At 37.0% G+C, this 19,290-nt stretch overlaps 1 protein-coding gene across 1 annotated transcript; it reads left to right on the forward strand.

Moving 5' to 3' along the window:
* Nucleotides 1-32: 32 nt before the first annotated feature.
* On the forward strand, nucleotides 33-11,204 carry slc17a6b (solute carrier family 17 member 6b). Its single transcript, XM_077713751.1, has 12 exons — nucleotides 33-667; nucleotides 1,838-2,093; nucleotides 2,915-3,033; nucleotides 4,420-4,534; nucleotides 5,419-5,506; nucleotides 5,596-5,682; nucleotides 6,599-6,741; nucleotides 6,901-7,050; nucleotides 7,968-8,100; nucleotides 8,425-8,535; nucleotides 9,106-9,233; nucleotides 10,296-11,204. The coding sequence occupies exons 1-12, from the start codon at nucleotides 594-596 to the stop codon at nucleotides 10,626-10,628; spliced, it is 1,737 nt and encodes a 578-aa protein (XP_077569877.1). The 5' UTR covers nucleotides 33-593; the 3' UTR covers nucleotides 10,629-11,204.
* Nucleotides 11,205-19,290: the final 8,086 nt, after the last annotated feature.

The raw sequence follows: 19,290 nt of genomic DNA on the forward strand, positions 1-19,290 counted from the left end.
TTTGATGATAAACGCTGATTACGAACGAGCGTCTTGCTCCACGTTTGTCCAGATGTTGAGGCTGTCGCTGACCTCGGTGCTGAAACGCCGTCAGATCGACCTGCGCTCAGCACACGAGACACCAGTGGCTCGCTCCCTCTTTCATTTTTCTCTCCTTTTTTTTTACACGCAACCTATAAGCAACAAAATCCACTTTATCGCGTTTTCTTTTCTCGTTCCTCTCTCCGGCTGAGAGAGTCTCGTCGTTCACTCCGAGGTATCCTCCGCTCATTTGGTGCTTGCTGCTGGCCAGTTGCGCCTCCCGTTCTCCAGCTCGCCACCAAGGGAGCGAGATTGGTCCTGGATGATGAATGATAACGATCACGTCGCCTGAAACCTTTCAGTAGACCAAAGTATTTTCGTTTTTTTGGGGGAGAGGATTCGTCGTCTAAGAAGAATCATCGTTTGGATCGTCTTGCTCTTAGAACTTGGCTTGTTTTTTTAACCGTGTAAGCCGCCCGAGTCGGCTCTCCCGTTTAGGAACATGACGTGCAAGCAGTAACGGGCAGATTAGAACAACGAGTACATCACAGGCCTGCATATAGACGCTGGATATGGAGTCGATGAAGACCAGGGCCACGGCGGGGATGAAGGAGATGGCGGGGAAGACCCTGGGCCACATGCACAGGTAAGAAAAACATGATGGCTTCAATTCAACCTGATGGATAGGAGAGCTGGGCATTCCCCAATGATATATTTTTATCTGTATTGAGAGATTTACACACCTGGAGGCCACTGACAAGTCATTTCAAACTAAGAGTTCTAGAGGCACGCCTCTGTAGTCAGAAGAATTATGCAACTCAGTGCGTGTGTGTGCGCGCGTGCGCGCACTTTCTATATCATGGTCAGGGGTCAGTTCATTGACAAAAGGCCACCGTGTTAAATTAAATTACTACATAGCCAGGGTTTTAAAAAATGAAGACACATTGATTTAAAAAAATAAAATAAGGGTTCGGCTATATTTAGGTACGTGAACGCATCATTTCATTTGCTTAGCTTTCAGATTGAGAAATGTTCTCATATTGTTTTCCTTTTATTTAATATACTGTAATACATAAGACGCGTTTTCTTTCTTTATTGTTTGTTAATCAAAGAAATATTACAAAATGGTCCACATTAAATAGCATTTATTCTTCTTGATTGATTGTATTTTAATTATCCAAATAGAAGAACATTTTGGGATTCCATAGAAGAAGATAGTGAGGAAGTAAATATGTGATGTGGGGTGGGGGGGTGAAGGGGTCGGTAGGGGGAGAGGGAAGACATTTGAGGGATGCCCACAGATGTGCGTGGGGAGTTGCTCACTCTACTGAATGCCAATGAGCAGGAAAGTCATGCTGCAATGCGGTACAAGAACACATTTCCATTTTTTTTAGTTCTTTTGGTAGCACATCTATTTATTTTTCTAATTCAAAAATGGAATTATTTGTTTTAATTTGACTGACAACTAATTCATGTTGCCCCCAACCGACTGTCTATACTTGACTGAGATAGAATTCAGCAAACACAGGAACCTTGTGAGGATAAACTCAACAGAAAATGAGGGAATGAATTATTTTTGTCGATAAGGCCTTACTTAACTCACAATCACACTGCAATAAGGATTTTTTTGGACAAAATTAAACGGACAGATCATTCAAAAAAAATGAACCAGGATTGAAACATGGCCTCATATTTTAAATGTTGATGTTGGCCCACTAAAGAAAATAGCATAAATAAACGAAAAATACGTGTGATTCTCTGTACGGGGAGGAGGTGTTTTTCGTCCAAAAATATGTTCTGACTTGGATCTTTGCAGGGTGATGGAGAAGAGGCAAAAGGGCGGAGAAGTCATCGAGTTGACCGAGGACGGGCGGCCCCGCGAGGCCGCCGAGAAGAAGCCCCCCTTGTGCGATTGCAATTGCTTCGGACTGCCGCGCCGATACATCATCGCCATTATGAGCGGCATGGGATTCTGCATCTCTTTTGGCATCCGCTGCAATCTGGGCGTGGCCATCGTGGGCATGGTCAACAACAGTACTATCCACCAGAATGGAAAAATCATCATTAAAGAGGTGTGCCCAAAACCTATCACGTCAGCGGGATACCCACCAAGCCCCCAATCCCCCCAACCCCCTCAACCCCACCCCAACCAATATAAAATGTCGGATGGAAATACGAATATGATAGCATTTCTTAACACGGGCACAAGAGGGCCTGTGTCTCCAATTAAAAAAAATCCCTATTTTTAAACCCATATTAGATCACTTCAAATAAAAGGTATGATGACTGATTTTATGTGCGTGAATAAGAACACGTCACAACATTCTGATTAAATATTTTACATTGACACAGGCCTACAAAGGGCCTGGTTTTGTTTTTTTATGTGTTTTTTTTCTTGTGCTTAATGGAAATATTAACAAAGATTGTGCTACATATCTTGCATTTGGAGTGCATGATGGTTCTTATATGTTGGTTTTAATGATAAAACGTGTTAGACAATATCAAATACAAATCGAGCATTATGTTGCTTACTTGCTGTTTGTGCTTTAAATTATAATAGCATATATATATATATATTTATTTATTTATATATATATATATATATATATATATATATATATATATATATATATATATATATATATATATATATATATATATATATATATATATATATATATATATATATATATATATATATATATATATATATATATATATATATATATATATATATATATATATATATATATATATATATATATATATATATATATATATATATATATATATATATATATATATATATATATATATATAGTCATTTTTAGCAACAATACTGTAATTATTTTAAAATTGATAATAATATTTCATTTACCCAATGGTTTACCAGAAAGCCAAGTTCAACTGGGACCCAGAGACGGTGGGATTGATTCATGGATCTTTCTTTTGGGGCTACATCGTGACACAAATCCCAGGAGGATACATCTCATCTAGGTTGGCTGCAAATAGGTAGGAGTCTTTTTTATCCTTTATACATCCAGTGACTGTTTTTATACATAACAATAACAATTTAAAAAATCCTCATAAAGCTCTGGCGTTGACCTCACATTTTGGGTTGCTTGTATGAATTTAATCATTTCTCATTCATTTGCTTTTACATGACCAAAAATGCACATGCAGGCCAAGTCTCGATTTATAATAATATTGATTGTTTTGTTATAACCATTAATTACACGCAGAGTACTGGCTCTAATCTGCAGCTCTCCCTCAATATGTTGGCACTAAAAGGTCTTTATTCACATGCCACTTCAATGGATTCGTTTCTATTTCATGACAAGATTATATAGATCAAAATATAAATATTCCTAAAAACGTGTTTCATGTGTATTTACAGGAATTTCAATCGAGAGTGCCATTAAATATTGGAGTGAATTTAAAATTAATAATAGAGAGGGGCGGCCCCTTAGGGGATTGGTTAGCGCCTCGGCCTCACAATTCTGGGGGCGGGGGTTCGATCCCTGGTCCAGATTTTCCTGTGTGGAGTTTGCATGTTCTCCCCGGGTTTGAATGGGTTTTCTCCAGGTATTCCGGTATCCTCCCATATACGCAAAACATCTATAGTAGGCTATTTGAATACAAAAAATGTCCTCAGATATGAGTGTGAGCATGAAAGGTTGTCTTTTTGTCTCCTTGTCCCCCGAGATTGACTATCCACTGATTCTAATGTCTATGGTTAACTGGGAAAGGCTCCAGCACCCCTTTCGAACCTTAAGGGGATAAGCAGTTCAGAAAATGAATGAATAATAGTGATAATAAATTCGAAAATGCAGTTCCTTTTTTTAAATATTTTGGACGTGCTGTTCTACACGTTGATGTAATTAAGGCCATGATGGTCCCGTGCCTGACACATGAGTCGACCGGATTATGAGCCCCCCCCTCCTGGTTGCATGCCTGCTGGAGATGAGGTGGGCGGGGCATGTGACAGAAATGAAAAATAGCACGGTCCTTGTGCCTGTGTGCAAATGTGCTTCTTCTTTTACTGTGTGTGTTTAAAAACGCAGACATATTTTTCAAAGGCCTTTTTTTTTAAAGCCATTTCATAAGAGCTTTCACGTTGTTGCTACGCGACACTATCGATGGGATGATTCTCAGTTAAATATTAATTTTTGATGACGTCTGAGGCATTGGAAGGAAACGAATGTCATTCCCATTGAGTTATAAATGGACCATTTATCACATTAGAACGTAAGAATAAGTATATTTTTTAGTGTAAAATTAGAAATCCTGTCAAAAAGGCTGTATGAATTATGTGATTTCGTTACAGTAGCGTTGAAATAAACAAATATATATATATTTTTTGTGAGTGCAATTTACAAAATGTTTTTATCTTTACAGGGTTTTTGGAGCAGCCATTGTCCTAACGTCAATCCTCAACATGTTCATTCCCTCTGCTGCTCGTGTCCATTATGGTTGTGTCATTTTTGTGAGGATATTGCAAGGACTGGTAGAGGTAAGTAGCCTTTATTAAAAATGATAAAATAAAAAAAACAACACCATATGAATAGAAATGGTTGTATTTGAGGCCTGTTTGAATTCTACACACTGTAAGGCAAAGTATGTGTAAAGTGCACTTGATATTCAGCTTGCAGAAATGGGAGATGGGCTATATTGATCTATACTACTGCTTTGTGGCATAGAATCCCCCCCTCCCCTTCTTAGACTGTACTTTCACAACAGAGAATTATTTACACACATGAATAAAATAAATTGTGTAGTCCATGTGTAACCATTTGCCCTCTCCTGAGCTCATTTAATGATGATTTGCTCATCAAATTAGGGTGCACTTGTTCCTGTTAATTATAGGTGAAAATGTTAATCATTTATTAGTTATTTTTAACCACTTGTTTAGAGAAAGGGGCATGCATTATTTACTATCTTTGTAAATGGGTTTCTTGACTCCTCAAACATTTAAGGGCACAGGTTTCAAAGTGGCGGCCCGGGGGCCAAATCTGGCCCACCGCATCATTTTGTGCGGCCTGAGAAAGTAAATCACGATTTTCTGTTTTAAGATCAAATTAAAATGAAGAGTATAGATGTATATTAAATTTCCTGATTTTCCCCCTTTTAAATCAATAATTGTATTTTTTAATCATTTTTCTCTGTGTTTTTAGTTCAAAAATCATTTTGTGAAATCCAAAAATATATATAAAAAAGCTCAGTAAACATTGTTTTAGATCAATAAAAAACTGAATATTCAGGCCTTTTTATCCAGTTCTTTTAATCCATTTAAAAAAAAAAACTAAATATTATATCTAAAATTGTACAACCCACATGAAATCAATTTGACGCTGAAGTGGCCCAAGAACCAACCCGAGTCTGACACCCCTGTTTTAGGGCGTCACCTATCCAGCCTGCCATGGTATATGGAGTAAATGGGCACCTCCACTGGAAAGGAGTCGTCTGGCCACCATCTCTTTCTGTGGTAACTATTAACGGGAGTGTTTTTTTAAAGAGTTAAGAATTGCACTACACAAGATAATGTCATTTATGTTTTGTCATGCTTCTTTTCAGGTTCCTATGCTGGTGCTGTGATCGCAATGCCTCTGGCTGGGATCCTGGTTCAGTATACAGGATGGTCTTCGGTTTTTTATGTCTACGGTATGGTTATTGACAGCATTGGATGCACTTAAGACAACCCCTTTTCTCTTATAAACGCAGTGACATAAGGGTCAGGGCTTGGTTATGTTTTACATGTGCTCATACAGTTTATTTAGGCAACTTTCAAAATGTTGCACCCAGTGAAAGTCAAATGGATTTTTTTTCTAGGCAGACCCAATATTGATTCACTCCCTCAGTGTTTTGCAGTGTTAATAACCATCCCCCCAATTTTATATCCGTTCTGGAAACAGATAGCTGTCCTGCCCGAGTGTTACAGTGTTCCCTTTGGCATTTTGCAAAGTCTGTCAAACAATTTGTTTGCACAAAATTCAGAGAGGGAACAAAACCAAAACAAAAAAAGGAAATAAACTGAAAGAAGAGAAAGTACCGTATTTTCACGACTATAAGGCGCACTTAAAAGTCTTAAATTTTCTCTAAAATAGACAGTGTGCCTTATAATCCAGTGCGCCTTATATATGGAAAAAACAGAAAACCAAAAACGAAAAACCACCACTGTCGGATATTAAATAAAAACACAAACGCCTGAACTGAAACAATACTGTTAAATATGCAGATGCCATCATAGTTTACAAAATATTCCATCATATAGCTCCTCCCCCCCTGCAAGATTTCATACAAAAAAATCCAAAACATCAACAATGGCTGGCTCTAGAGGTGACTGTAAAGTAGTGAGTGCTTCATACCTGGAAGTCAATAGCAATTACCGTATTTTCACGACTATTAAAAGTCTTAAATTTTCTCCAAAATAGACAGTGCGCCTTATAATACAGTGCGCCTTATATATGGAAAAAATGTCATTCGTTGAGGGTGCGCCTTAAAATGCGGTGCGCCTTATAGTCGTGAAAATACGGTACTGAAGTTCTGATTCTTCACCATTTTTTTATGTCCTGTGTAGGATGCGTTGGCATGTTTTGGTACATGTTCTGGATATTAGTGTCATATGAGAGCCCGGCTGAACATCCCACCATCACTGATGAGGAGCGCTGCTACATTGAGGAGAGCATTGGAGAGAGTGCTATGCTAATGGGACCTGCTGAGGTGAGAAAATAATGCACAACAATGCCAACATGGCCTTCCAAGAGTAACTACAGCTTTCTACATCAATTAAATTGAGCTAACTACTTTCAATCGATGTGAATGGTTCACATCTACCTGCCTGTCCAGTGAGTTTAAATGCTGAGAAATCATCTCTCGCAGAAATTCAAGACACCATGGAGGAAGTTCTTCACCTCAATGCCTGTCTATGCAATCATCGTGGCTAATTTCTGCAGAAGCTGGACATTTTACTTGCTACTCATCAGCCAACCTGCATACTTTGAGGAAGTGTTTGGCTTTGAAATAAGCAAAGTAAGTCATTATGCACAGTGTTTGATAGGTAGAAATATTAAACATGCAAACATTAAAAACATACACACAAGTGCTTGCCAAATGTTTTTGAGCATGGAATCATTAATATTTTGCTCTTGCCAACAAAAAAAAACCCCATCAATAATAGCTCATAGATTGCATTTGGCACATTATAGTGCGGAAAATACAGTAACTGACATTATGCTTCATTATTCCAATTGATAGTAGCAATGAAAATGGCTCGATTGAACATTTGTCGATTAATCTAGGGATACTGTAATTCAGGGGTTGGGAACCTTTTTGACAAAGAGAGCCATAAACAATTCATATTTTCAATTGTTATTCATTGAGAGCCATACTCAGAATTTACTAGAAGTAAAAATACATGAGAACGCGTTCATTTTTACTCATTTCACTACCTTTAAAGTAGAAAAAGTCCCAGAATTATGTTAACAAAATTGTTACTCTGATGCTAATCTATGGGATGCATAAATGCATGCATGAAGGTTTAATTAAAAACTGTAGACGTAGCGTCCAGATTTTAGCACACAGTTTAGCGAAGAGCCACAAGCACCCATCAAAAGAGCCACAAGTGGCTCCCGAGCCATAGGTTCCCTACCCCTCCAGAGATTCGAACAATGTGGTAAAGAGTACATGGAGAATGTTCAATTAAAAGAACCAAAACTTCAAGTACAAACACAGTTAAGGCTAATTGGTAAACAACAAATTGGTTGAGCATTTGATGAGAAACAGCCAATCCAATCATCACTCCAGAGAAAGCATCTTGTTAGATAAATATAGGCCAGACAAAATAAAAGTCAAATTTACTGTATGCATAGACTGGATATCGCCTAGTAAACCATTCAGTGCCAAAGCCTAATGAGGATGACGGCTGCAATTACTTCCTGTGGTTGCAGGTTGGCATACTGTCTGCTTTGCCTCATTTGGTGATGACCATTATTGTGCCCTTTGGCGGCCAGCTGGCAGACCACCTGCGTAGCAAGAACATCCTGTCAACAACCACAGTCCGAAAAATCATGAACTGCGGAGGTGAGAAGGCTCAGTTGAGGACAAAGTATCAATTTTCGCACCTCTTCCTGCACAGCTAAAGGGTGTTACTGTCACAGGATTGGATATCCATTGTTCACTTTGGCTCCAATCTCAATTGAATGGTGATCAGTGTTGGTAGAATGGTCAATACTTGTACACATTGGTGTTTGTCATTGCACATTGATTTCATTCCTACCCCTTATGCAATTGAGAGAAAATCTTCATGCTCACTTAATTCAATTGGCATTGTGATGGTACACAGCCTTTGGGCTTAAGGGGCTTGTGTGTACTCGAGTGTAAGACCCGCTGTTCCCTCTCTGTTAGGATTTGGCATGGAGGCGACATTATTGCTTGTGGTAGGATATTCACACAGTAAAGGGGTCGCCATTTCCTTCCTGGTCCTGGCAGTTGGATTCAGTGGATTTGCTATATCAGGTTAGTGGATGTCCTACAATATAAGCCTGGAAGGTGGAAATCAGATCATAGCAAACTTTATCATCTCGTTTACATGGTTACCAATGTGAAAAACAACGACAAGAATAGGTAGACTTGTACTTGGGATGTACAATAACAACAACAAAAAATATTGTTGAATATATAATTTATACATTTTTTATATAATTTATACAATTTATACATTTTAACAACTGCTTACAGGAGGAAAGCAATGTGAGATTTTTGACCGTGTGCAAAATTCGACTGCCTGTTGTTCCTGAGCTTTCTCCTGGAGTGTTAAATAATTCAGAGCTAAGGGTCTCAAGAGATTTGTCAGGCAGACAGAATAGAGCAGCCAGTGAGAGTGGGGGAGAAACATGGCCAGTTATTACCAGCTTTTTCTGCAAGACTGTCACATTTTCTACACCTTTGAGGCATTGCCTTTACTGCCGCTTTTAATACTCGATGCAGTACGATATGTTTCTCTGATCAGTTCATGAATTTAATCTCAATGACAATTCAAAATGATTCAATGTAAATCCATCTGATTCATTCCCATTTTATTTTCAGGCTTTAATGTCAACCATTTGGATATAGCGCCTCGTTATGCCAGTATCCTCATGGGCATCTCTAATGGAGTGGGAACCCTGTCTGGGATGGTGTGTCCACTTATTGTTGGTGCTATGACAAAAAACAAGGTATGACCAAAAAAGCAAACACGAAACAATTTTAGAACAAATTGCATAAATAAAAAATCCAAATTCCAATTAGATAAAAGAAAAGAAATACATAAAATGATACCCAATCATTTCCATCTAGGTATTTTCATTTTAAATTACTATTATTGTAAGTTTTCATCATTTTGAATGTAATGCTTATATAGAAGGGCACATTTAACATTCTGTTAAATCACTTAATCCTTCTGGAGACTAACGATATTGACTGATAAAGTTTTGGAATTATTTCCACCAATTCAATGGTTTAAGAGTCCAGCTCTCCTGATATATTTACAAAAAATATCTAGCTCTAGACCACAGGTGTCAAAGTGGCGGCCCGGAGGCTAAATCTGGCCCGAGAAAGTAAATCATGAGGGCTGACCAATTGTAATTTTTTAATCATTTTTTTTCTGCCCGAAGTCAGCTGGGATAGGCTCCAGCACCCTCCGTCACCCTTGAAAGGATAAAGCGGTTCAGAAAACTCCTTTTTGTCAAAATATGACATTTACCTTTTTCCAATTCACCTGTTAACCTGAAGAACATTCCAAACATTTTTTGAGGATTTTTCCAGTAACTTAATCTTCTAATTTGAAACATTTTAATATAAAATAAAACATAACAATAATGTATTCAATTATCAACTGTTGAAAAAGATCTGTTAACCAATATATTTGTGCATTGATGTAGAACGGCCATAAATATTTTGTCAAATTGACTGATTTAGAAACACATTAAGTCGATGGTCCAATCTGATTGTTAAAAAAAAAAAATGTCCGCCATGCACAAACACGTAGAGAATCAGAGCAACCTGGAAAAAAATGCTACATAATGAAGAAATATATGCTGTCACAGATAAATTATAGCATTACAATGTCCTGAAACAAATAAAATATTGATTAGGCTTTAAATTAGTGCTTTTGATATAGTTCAGGTTAGCAGATAATGTCTTCTGGCCTTGAAAAAGCCCCACTAAGATGCATCTCACTGCCTTAAATACGTTAATTAGATTCTAATCTCTCTTCTCTCCTCCTTTACACATTTCAGACCAGAGAAGAGTGGCAGTATGTATTCCTCATTGCCTCTTTAGTCCACTATGGAGGAGTGATCTTCTATGGGCTCTTTGCATCAGGAGAAAAACAACCGTGGGCCGACCCAGAGCTCACCAGCGAAGAGAAATGTGGTTTCATCGATGAGGACGAGCTGGCAGAAGAAACGGGTGACATCACACAGAGTTACAGCGGACCCGGCAAGTCTTACGGCGCAACCACACAGGTGAATGGCGGATGGGCCGCCAATTGGGAGAAAACAGAGGAGTATGTGCAAGAAGAGTCTCAGGGAGGGAGCTATGGTTATGGGCAAGAAGAGGGATATTCTTAAACCAAACACAATAATGCAAGTTAGTAGACCTCTTGAGTGTGTGTCAGTATAGTCATGAATTATATCAACAAATTACAAATACAGAAAAAAAAGTACTCCCAATGCATTGTTGTTGTTGGCATAAGAATTATTATTAGCGTAATGTATATAAGATAAAAGATTCAATGGTATTTGATTGAAAAGATGTTTAACACATTTCAAATTGGCAACCTGTTAATGTATCATGCATATGGATAATCGATATACTTATTTGAAGTGAGATTGTGTTTTAATGTAGAATTATCATGGCATAAAGCAAAGGCTTCCTAAAAAATAGAAGCCTCTAAGAAGGGATAGCCCTCATGAAATATATGGCCTAATTCTGGATCAAGTACCATGTACTACTTTGTGTCCAATTTAAGGGTCTATAAACTTCTCACTGCACAGCGTTGTAAACTGAAACTGGCCACCGTCAATATTGATTGTATTGTATCACTCCTAAGAGCACATTTTTTGTTGTTCTAGTGTAGACATTCGACATGTGACAGAGTGACTGTGTGTTTGGCAACATTACATTATTATAATGTCTCTTTCCAATGTTTGTTGTGTATGATCCATTTTGTAACTTGAAACCCCTGCGGTAAAAAAAAAATGAGGTTAGCAATCTAAACAGTGTAGTGCTAGCTAGAGTAACGTGTTATTTTGGTAAATAAAAGGTTTGTCGGTAAATAAGCACATAGAAATATAACAGATGGATAATCAAATGCAGATGAACAAAGAAGCACTGGCAGCATTTTCTCCACTCAAAAAGATTATATATATATATATATATATATATATATATATATATATATATATATATATATATATATATATATATATATATATATATATATATATATATATATATATATATATATATATATATATATATATATATATATATATATACACATATATATATATAAGACTCAATGAAGGGTTTGTGCAATACAAAAAAAAATGTGTTTGTCATAATATTAATATTAGAATATTAAAATATTAGAGCAGCACAAAATATTGAAACTAGAAAATGCACATATAATTTAAGCACATTTTTAGCCAGTAAGAAGATATAACGTATATATCGATTCTATAAATAGTATAGTACGTGCAAAGTACATAGATGTTTACATTCAATGATGTTTAAAATAAAGTAAAATCAATATTTTCAATCTGGCAATAAGAAAAATAGAACAATAAAAATGTTAATAATGCCCTGCGATGGTATGAATCATTTTAATGATTGTCCTGAATGTACACAAATATAATCGTATTCCAGATTTAAAAAAAAAGGGGGCCAACACATTCTACCTTATAATTGCTCAAGGGGCCAAATATCATTCTTCATGGCCATTCATCAGCAATCAACAATAAAAATGCGCGCGAAAGAGTATTTATGCATGAAACTTGTTGGTGCAACTTTTCATATTGTGCATTTCCCCTTTCAAAAGTGTTTTTTTGTTGTTGTTGTCTGAGAAACTGTTACTGTTGTTTCCATTTCTTTGCACAATTAACCAAAGGGGAAGATAAAAAATAGGTTTTGGAAGAAAGTTTCATTTTCTAAGCAACTAAATACTAAAGACCATCAGCAACAGGCTGCAGTCTGCAGTCTGTACCAACCGGTGGGCAAATGGCACCAAACATCTCTGTACTGTACAAAGCAATAAATCTATAGTAACAGTTCTGTACCAATTCTCAACATTGGCATTAGATATTCAGCAGGTTGTATACATTTGTTTTCATTTCTTTGTGTTTATAAATGTAGAAAATGTGCATAGAAAATGTATGTATAAAAAGATGCTATAGTAATAGTCCATGATATATCATAGAGTATGTTGTTTGCCACAAACATCTTTGAAAATGTCAATGAGAGTTTGTGACTAGGCTCCTCAACAGATGAGATTGATAACAGGGACTCTGTGAAGAACGTGCAGGCTTTTAATTCATGTTGTACTTCTTTGTCCTCCCTGATTTGTACTGCCTTTCTGTCTCTTTCATTCTCTTTCCTTGTGTTTATGCCTCTGCTCTCTCTCACACTCTTTCATACTCTTTCTTTCTGTTTATGCCTCTCTCTCTCTCTCTCTCTCTCTCTCTCTCTCTCTCTCTCTCTCTCTCTCTCTCTCTCTCTCTCTCTCTCTCTCTCTCTCTCTCTCTCTCTCTCTCTCTCTCTCTCTCTCTCTCTTTCTCTCTCTTTATGCCTCTGAACCTATCTCTCTTTCTTTCTCTGTATGCATCTGCTCTCTCTCTCTCTGTCTTTATGCCTCTGCACTATCTCTCTCTTTCTTTCTCTTTATGCCTCTGCTCTCTCTCTCTCTCTCTCTCTCTCTCTCTCTCTCTCTCTCTCTCTCTCTCTCTCTCTCTCTCTCTCTCTCTCTCTCTCTCTCTCTCTCTCTCTCTCTCTCTCTCTCTCTCTCCCCTCCCTTCCTCCATCTCTAATTTGACAATGTTTTTGTTTGTCATCTGTACTCCAATGTAAAGTTTACATTTTTCCCCCATGATGTATTTTCTGATTTACTGTATTTGTCATAACAGTCAATGGTATTCAAGAACAATAGTTGATTCTGTACTGAAAAAACAAAAACAAAACAAAAACCATTGTGCAACATAAAGTAGTTCAATTTCCTGTTTTTGTGCCTCTAATGTTAAAGCGTAATTATTTGCCTTCTGTTGCTGTGAAATCTGAGAGGTTTGTTGTTGTTGAAAAAAAATACACTAGATCATTTTTTAAATAATAACAATCTATGAAAAATAATCTCTGCATTTTCTTTTATATATATATGTTTATTTTAGATATAATGAATGTATTGACAATCAAAGAACATGTTAGTGTGAAATAACATTGATTTTTTCCTTTAGAAGCTTCAGAAAAAGTCTATGGAAATGGAACATTTCTTTATAATTTAAATCCCAATGAAGAATTCTAACATATGTATATATATATATATATATATATATATATATATATATATATATATATATATATATATATATATATATATATATATATATATATATATATATATATATATATATATATATATATATATATATATATATATATATATATATATATATATATATATATATATATATATATATATATATATATATATATATATATATATATATATATATATATATATATATATATATATATATATATATATATATATATATATATATATATATATATATATATATATATATATATATATATATATATATATATATATATATATATAATAAACAATGCATTCAAGTTTAAAGGAACAAACCCAAATTCTCATAGAGATGGACTGTTGTGTAAAAATTAATGATACACATATACAATACAATTACAATCATTTTCCAGTAATTTTCAACTTCCATTCAAATTCTCTCATTGCACAGGGTGGGAATGAATGTGGAAATGAATGAACATGAGTGCTCCACATGTAAAACTTATTAAATGGCAACCAGTTCAAAGTTAAACTGCATTCCCTAAAATCATCTTGTAATACAGTGTTCCCTCGCTACTTGGCGGTTCAGCCAACGCGGACTCAGAGCTTCGCGTTTTTTTGGGGGAAAAAATACAAATATTACATTGAGACAACATATTTTACAGGGTGTTTTTGTTATAACATGAATTTCACTCTCTCTACCCGTATTCTATATGGTGTACTGTATACAGGGGGGTAAAAAATATTATTATTTTTTTAAATTGAATTAAAATTAAGCATTTTTGAAGCGGCATCCCTACTTTGCGAAAATTCACTTATCGCGGGTGGTCCCGGTCCCCATTAACCGCGATAACCGAGGGAACACTGTATATGAATTCATTCATTAATCTTTTGTATCTCCACCAGATTATCCACAAGATTTCGAATGCAGTTTTCATCTTGTCCCCTCCCGCTACTCCAAAGGCCACAGGATGTACTCAGCTTATAGCCACCCTTCTTGCCTGCTGATGATGAGATCAATAGTGTCGTTCACCAATGGTCGGTAGGACCTATTGACAGCTCTAACCTCTTAATGGAGATGAGCGGAAGGAGGAGTGCTTATTGAGCTATTTGGGAGTGTTATTTCCATTTAGGAGACCTGTACCAACAAAGACCACAGTCTCAGAACAGATTGCCAAAACGGCATAGATTCGGACTGCATTAGTTTAATTCATCATATAAAGAATTTTAAATTTTATTGTCCCTCAAGGGTCAGAATTTATTTGCTGATTCCTTGAACCACAAATTGACAGGAAAATGTTCAGATGGAGTGGTTTATGAATTACATAAACATTCATTCAATTGCAAGACAAAGAGCTTTGAGATTTTAAATGGAAAATTATCTGAAAACCATCACACAGGTTTATGTGAAGTTGAAACAATGCTCTTTTTGTTTAAAGATATATTCATAGAAGCTTTAAACAAGATTATCCATTTAAAAGCAATTCAAAGATGATTTGAACATACAAGATCTTCTTCATTTCATCTTTATCAGATTTATAGCTTATCACTACCAAATCAAAAAAAAAAAAATAAGCAGAGCTGCTACATTAACATAATAAAAAAATGAAATTATCAAGAAAAGAGAAGAATACAATATCTAAATCATTATCTACTGTATGTTTATTTCAATCAAGGTTATAGAAAATGACATACAACATGACAACAGATTAAATAGAGAGCTGCAGCAGGTGATGATATTAAAACCGTGCCTCATGTGTGCGTTTGTTTGTGCCCAGCACATCTCCAGTTGACTGGATTTGTTAATTTGACAAGCTCCATAGATCTGTCACCAGCCACAGCAAATGTTATTTTCTCGTAGGCAACCAACCAGAACTGACGCCCTGTCCCAGTGCAAGTGAGGGAGGTGACCCATAACCTTGTGTGACCATCAATCCACTTATTACATAAAACATGCCACTCCCCCTCTACTTCATTGACCAGCCCCTACCATGTGAGATTGATAGAGGTTAAAAAAAGAACGGTGTATGTCTGGTGTTTGTGTTTGTGTCAGTGTACTTACTACGTGGAAAGACGTCACAGCAAACTTTCCTAGACGTCAATGATTCTTTTTATATGTTTACTTGCTATTTGAACGCGTGCTTGGTAAACACAAATACAGCACGTGGGCATGTGCGTGGTAATTCTAAATTGAATGCTAGCTTGCACATATGTTCAGCATCTTAAATGGCAGTTCAATGTGGGTGGAGGCAGGTGTTTCCATAGCCTCTAGGGATGTGATATGTGTGTGTGTGTGTGTGTGTGTGTGTGTGTGTGTGTGTGCGTGTGTGTGTGTGTGTGTGTGTATGCGTGGGGGTGGTGGAGTGTGAGGAAGTAGATGCCAAAATCACTCATTAATGACTGTAGAGCTGTGCCCGTGTCGTGTGAAGGTCCCTAAGAGCCGGTGTGGCTCATAAATAAACTCCTGATTTGCACACTGTGCCCCCAGCACTGAATGATGAGAAAGTCTGACTCTTGAGCGCATATTGATTCGAATGCAATCTAGGGAAATGGGGAATAAACATGTTTATTATATAATTTCCTTTTAAAACCATCTCATCATTTTAAACCTTATTTTTTGTAAAATTGCATTAAAGTGATGTTTTTGTTCAACTTCTAGTTAGAGCAGTTTCTATGCACATGCGCTGTCCATGGTTCTTAATAAAGCACTTCACCAACCAAAGAGGATATCACAGTATTAAACGATAAAGTATTGCACATTTAAGTACAGAGTATCTGTATGGTTATTGGTTAATGGTAAACAAACAGGGTGTGGAACATCAGCCATTGGTTCTGAAAAAAAGGTGTCATGATTCTCCTGCACGTGTCAGGAAGCATGATTGGATGCACATGCCAGCCTTCAGCAGCAACACCAGAGTTGATATAATTAGCGGCCCCCACCTTCCTTTCACGTATTTCTCATCCTCGCCTATTACGCAGCTTCCTACCACCTTGTCAGAAAGTGCGTCAGAATCTCGTCAGCAAGGAGCCTCTGGGGCGAGGTGCTCTAAAATTAGGAAGCCTGCAATTCTTCTTTATCAGACCATCAGTACTCGAGTACACGTGCAGGCTTACAACAACAATGTGATGCACGGATTCGGGACAAAGCTCAAGTTGTCTGGAGAACATTTTGTGCACTTTTGTTGCCACAGCGCTGACTCTACTCTGAAGAGGCTGACTCATAAGCACCCAGTCACTTTAAACACTTCAAATACTTGCAACATCCTTTATAAGATGCAAAGCATGATTCGCGGATCAGCAAACGTTTTAGAGATCCTGGCTCTACTCAAATGTTTGGAAGCCATACTACCTGAAAAGGGATTCTGGTTTAAATTCATATTTCATTCAGCCAAAACAAATGAATTGAAAATAATTTGATTGTAGTCAAACAAACAAATCATCTTATCATTGCATAATTTGCTCAAGATGCATTTGGCAGCAAAATGAATGAACAATTTTCAAATTTAACGAGAAATACCTACCGTTAAACCTCTAATTTTACGGCATGCCGTTCTATTTTTCAAACTTTCCCCCTTAGTGCCGATTAATCAGAGGTGCCGTTCAATTAGAGGGTGCCATTCTATTTTCAATTCTTCCACCAAGGTGACGTTTTATTAGAGGTGCCGTTCAAATAGAGGTTTTCCTGTATTTTGTATTTAACATGGTCAAACGCTGTTATAAAATACCCTTAACCCTATCCAAAAATTGTCAATGATTCCTTAAATATGTACACGACTTTAAATAAACATTCAAATGTGAGAAGGAGAGTGAATTGAAACAATTTTTACACATGCATACATATTGTATATATTGTATGTTCTTGGCTAGAAAAAGCATGAAATTGAGTTTCCCAAAACATGGTGCTTGTTGGAGTGCCTCTTAATGCCATGTCAGCAGATGGACGTCTGTGCGAGTGTCTGTGTGTGTGTGTGTGTGTGTGTTTTGAGAGGGGGGGGGGGTTGCAAAAACACGAGCATCAGGCCTCCTTTTGTCCTCTTGCCGCTGATGGCTTCGCACTGGGCTGACACACAAGCATACGTATATGAATACAATGGTGCATGCACACGTACTCGCAACCTCATCAAAAGTGAGAGGCTGAGAACCTTTCATGTCTAATGGAACTGGAGGGAACAGAATAATTAGTTCTTCTTGTTGGAAGTCATGCTTATACAATTTTGAATTTAATACAGTGGATACCTAACATCAATTATATGTACCGGAGCCATCATTAGTTTGGTACAGTCAAATCAAATATATGGGAAATCTAGACATTGAAAAAACATAATTTCAGCATCCAAATACATTTATAGGGAGTACTATTTTTATCTCATCTCATTTTCTGAACTGCTTTATCCTCACAAGGGTTGCGGGGGGTGCCGGAGCCTAGCCCAGCTGACTTTGGGACTTAGTCAAAGGACACCCTGAGTCAGTAGGCAGCGAATTGCATGGCACAAGGAGACTGACAACCATGCACATTGACACCCATACCTCAGGGCAATATGGAGTACCCAGAGGAAAGCCACACAGGCCTGGGGAGAACATGCAAACTCCATACAGATGGACCAACCTGGACTTGAACCCAGGAGCCCAGAGCTGTGAGGCCGACACTCTAACCAATCGCACCATCGGGCCGCTGAGTACTATTCTTGTGCGCATTTTTTTTAAACACCTATTTTGTATTATACCGTATCATGTGAACAAAAGTATTGTAGCTTTCTTTTTTTGCACACTATAACTTACCAGGGCTGGGAAGTCTATTAGATAATGATAGTCATGTCATATTAAAGCATTTGCCATGATTGCAGGTATGAATGAAATCACAGCAAGCCCCCATTTATGGCCTGCAATTTACCCATTAGGTTCATAAATTGCCTTCCAATTACAGTAAATTGCACTTGAAAATACTTGAATAGAAAGCAAAAAAAAAAAAAAAAAACACATCCCCGTAAATTAAAGGGCAGACTTTGAATGATACTTTAATAACCGACAAGTAGACAAATTGATTTTTTGATTTGTGTGGTGGTAAATTATTAATGACCTGTACCTTTAAGAGCAAGAGCTGTGAAAAGAGGCACCTTGGAATAGAGTGAGGGGGCTGCACTAGCAGACTATAAACAAACATGATAATAAAGTGTCATCAAACACTGAGAACATTTCTGTGGTCTGTATTCATTCTCCGATTCACTAACTATATGAGAACAAAGATTCACATTGTGCAGTTTCCTTGAAACATCTTCCTCAACATGACATCTCTTGATACTTTAGTAGATGTGACGATAGGGTAGGAACACTAGTTCTCTTCATTCCTTCAGCGTGCTTTGTTATAAGCTTTTTTTTCCTTTTCTCAGCTCGCTCCTCCCTTCCTCGCGCTGTCCCTCGCAAGGCGACTGCTGCATGGTGACTCACATACTGCAGTGATGCTTTTCAATGATGGATTGCATGAGTCACACGTTGTCCGTTTTTCTCAACTTTTCTTCTTCTTTCACACTGGCATCGCACTAAGCTGAGTCGTGATGTTGCCCTGGCCCACTTACCGTATTTTAAGGACCATAAGTCACAGATGAGTATATTTCACACTCGTCAAAGAACACACAATGAAGATGAAAAGATTTCACACTTGAGTATAATTAGCAATTTTGGCAGAATTATTTTTTATTTTATCA

This window comes from Stigmatopora nigra, chromosome 3, assembly GCF_051989575.1.
Source record: "Stigmatopora nigra isolate UIUO_SnigA chromosome 3, RoL_Snig_1.1, whole genome shotgun sequence".
In the NCBI taxonomy this organism is placed as follows: Eukaryota; Metazoa; Chordata; class Actinopteri; order Syngnathiformes; family Syngnathidae; genus Stigmatopora; species Stigmatopora nigra.

Excerpts from the sequence above, each read along its gene's own strand:
- slc17a6b (XM_077713751.1), top strand. The coding sequence starts at position 594 with ATGGAGTCGATGAAGACCAGGGCCACGGCGGGGATGAAGGAGATGGCG. Across the intron at positions 5,683-6,598 it reads TTCGGTTTTTTATGTCTACG|GATGCGTTGGCATGTTTTGG; the intron begins GTATGGTTATTG and ends TGTCCTGTGTAG. Across the intron at positions 7,051-7,967 it reads TTGGCTTTGAAATAAGCAAA|GTTGGCATACTGTCTGCTTT; the intron begins GTAAGTCATTAT and ends CTGTGGTTGCAG.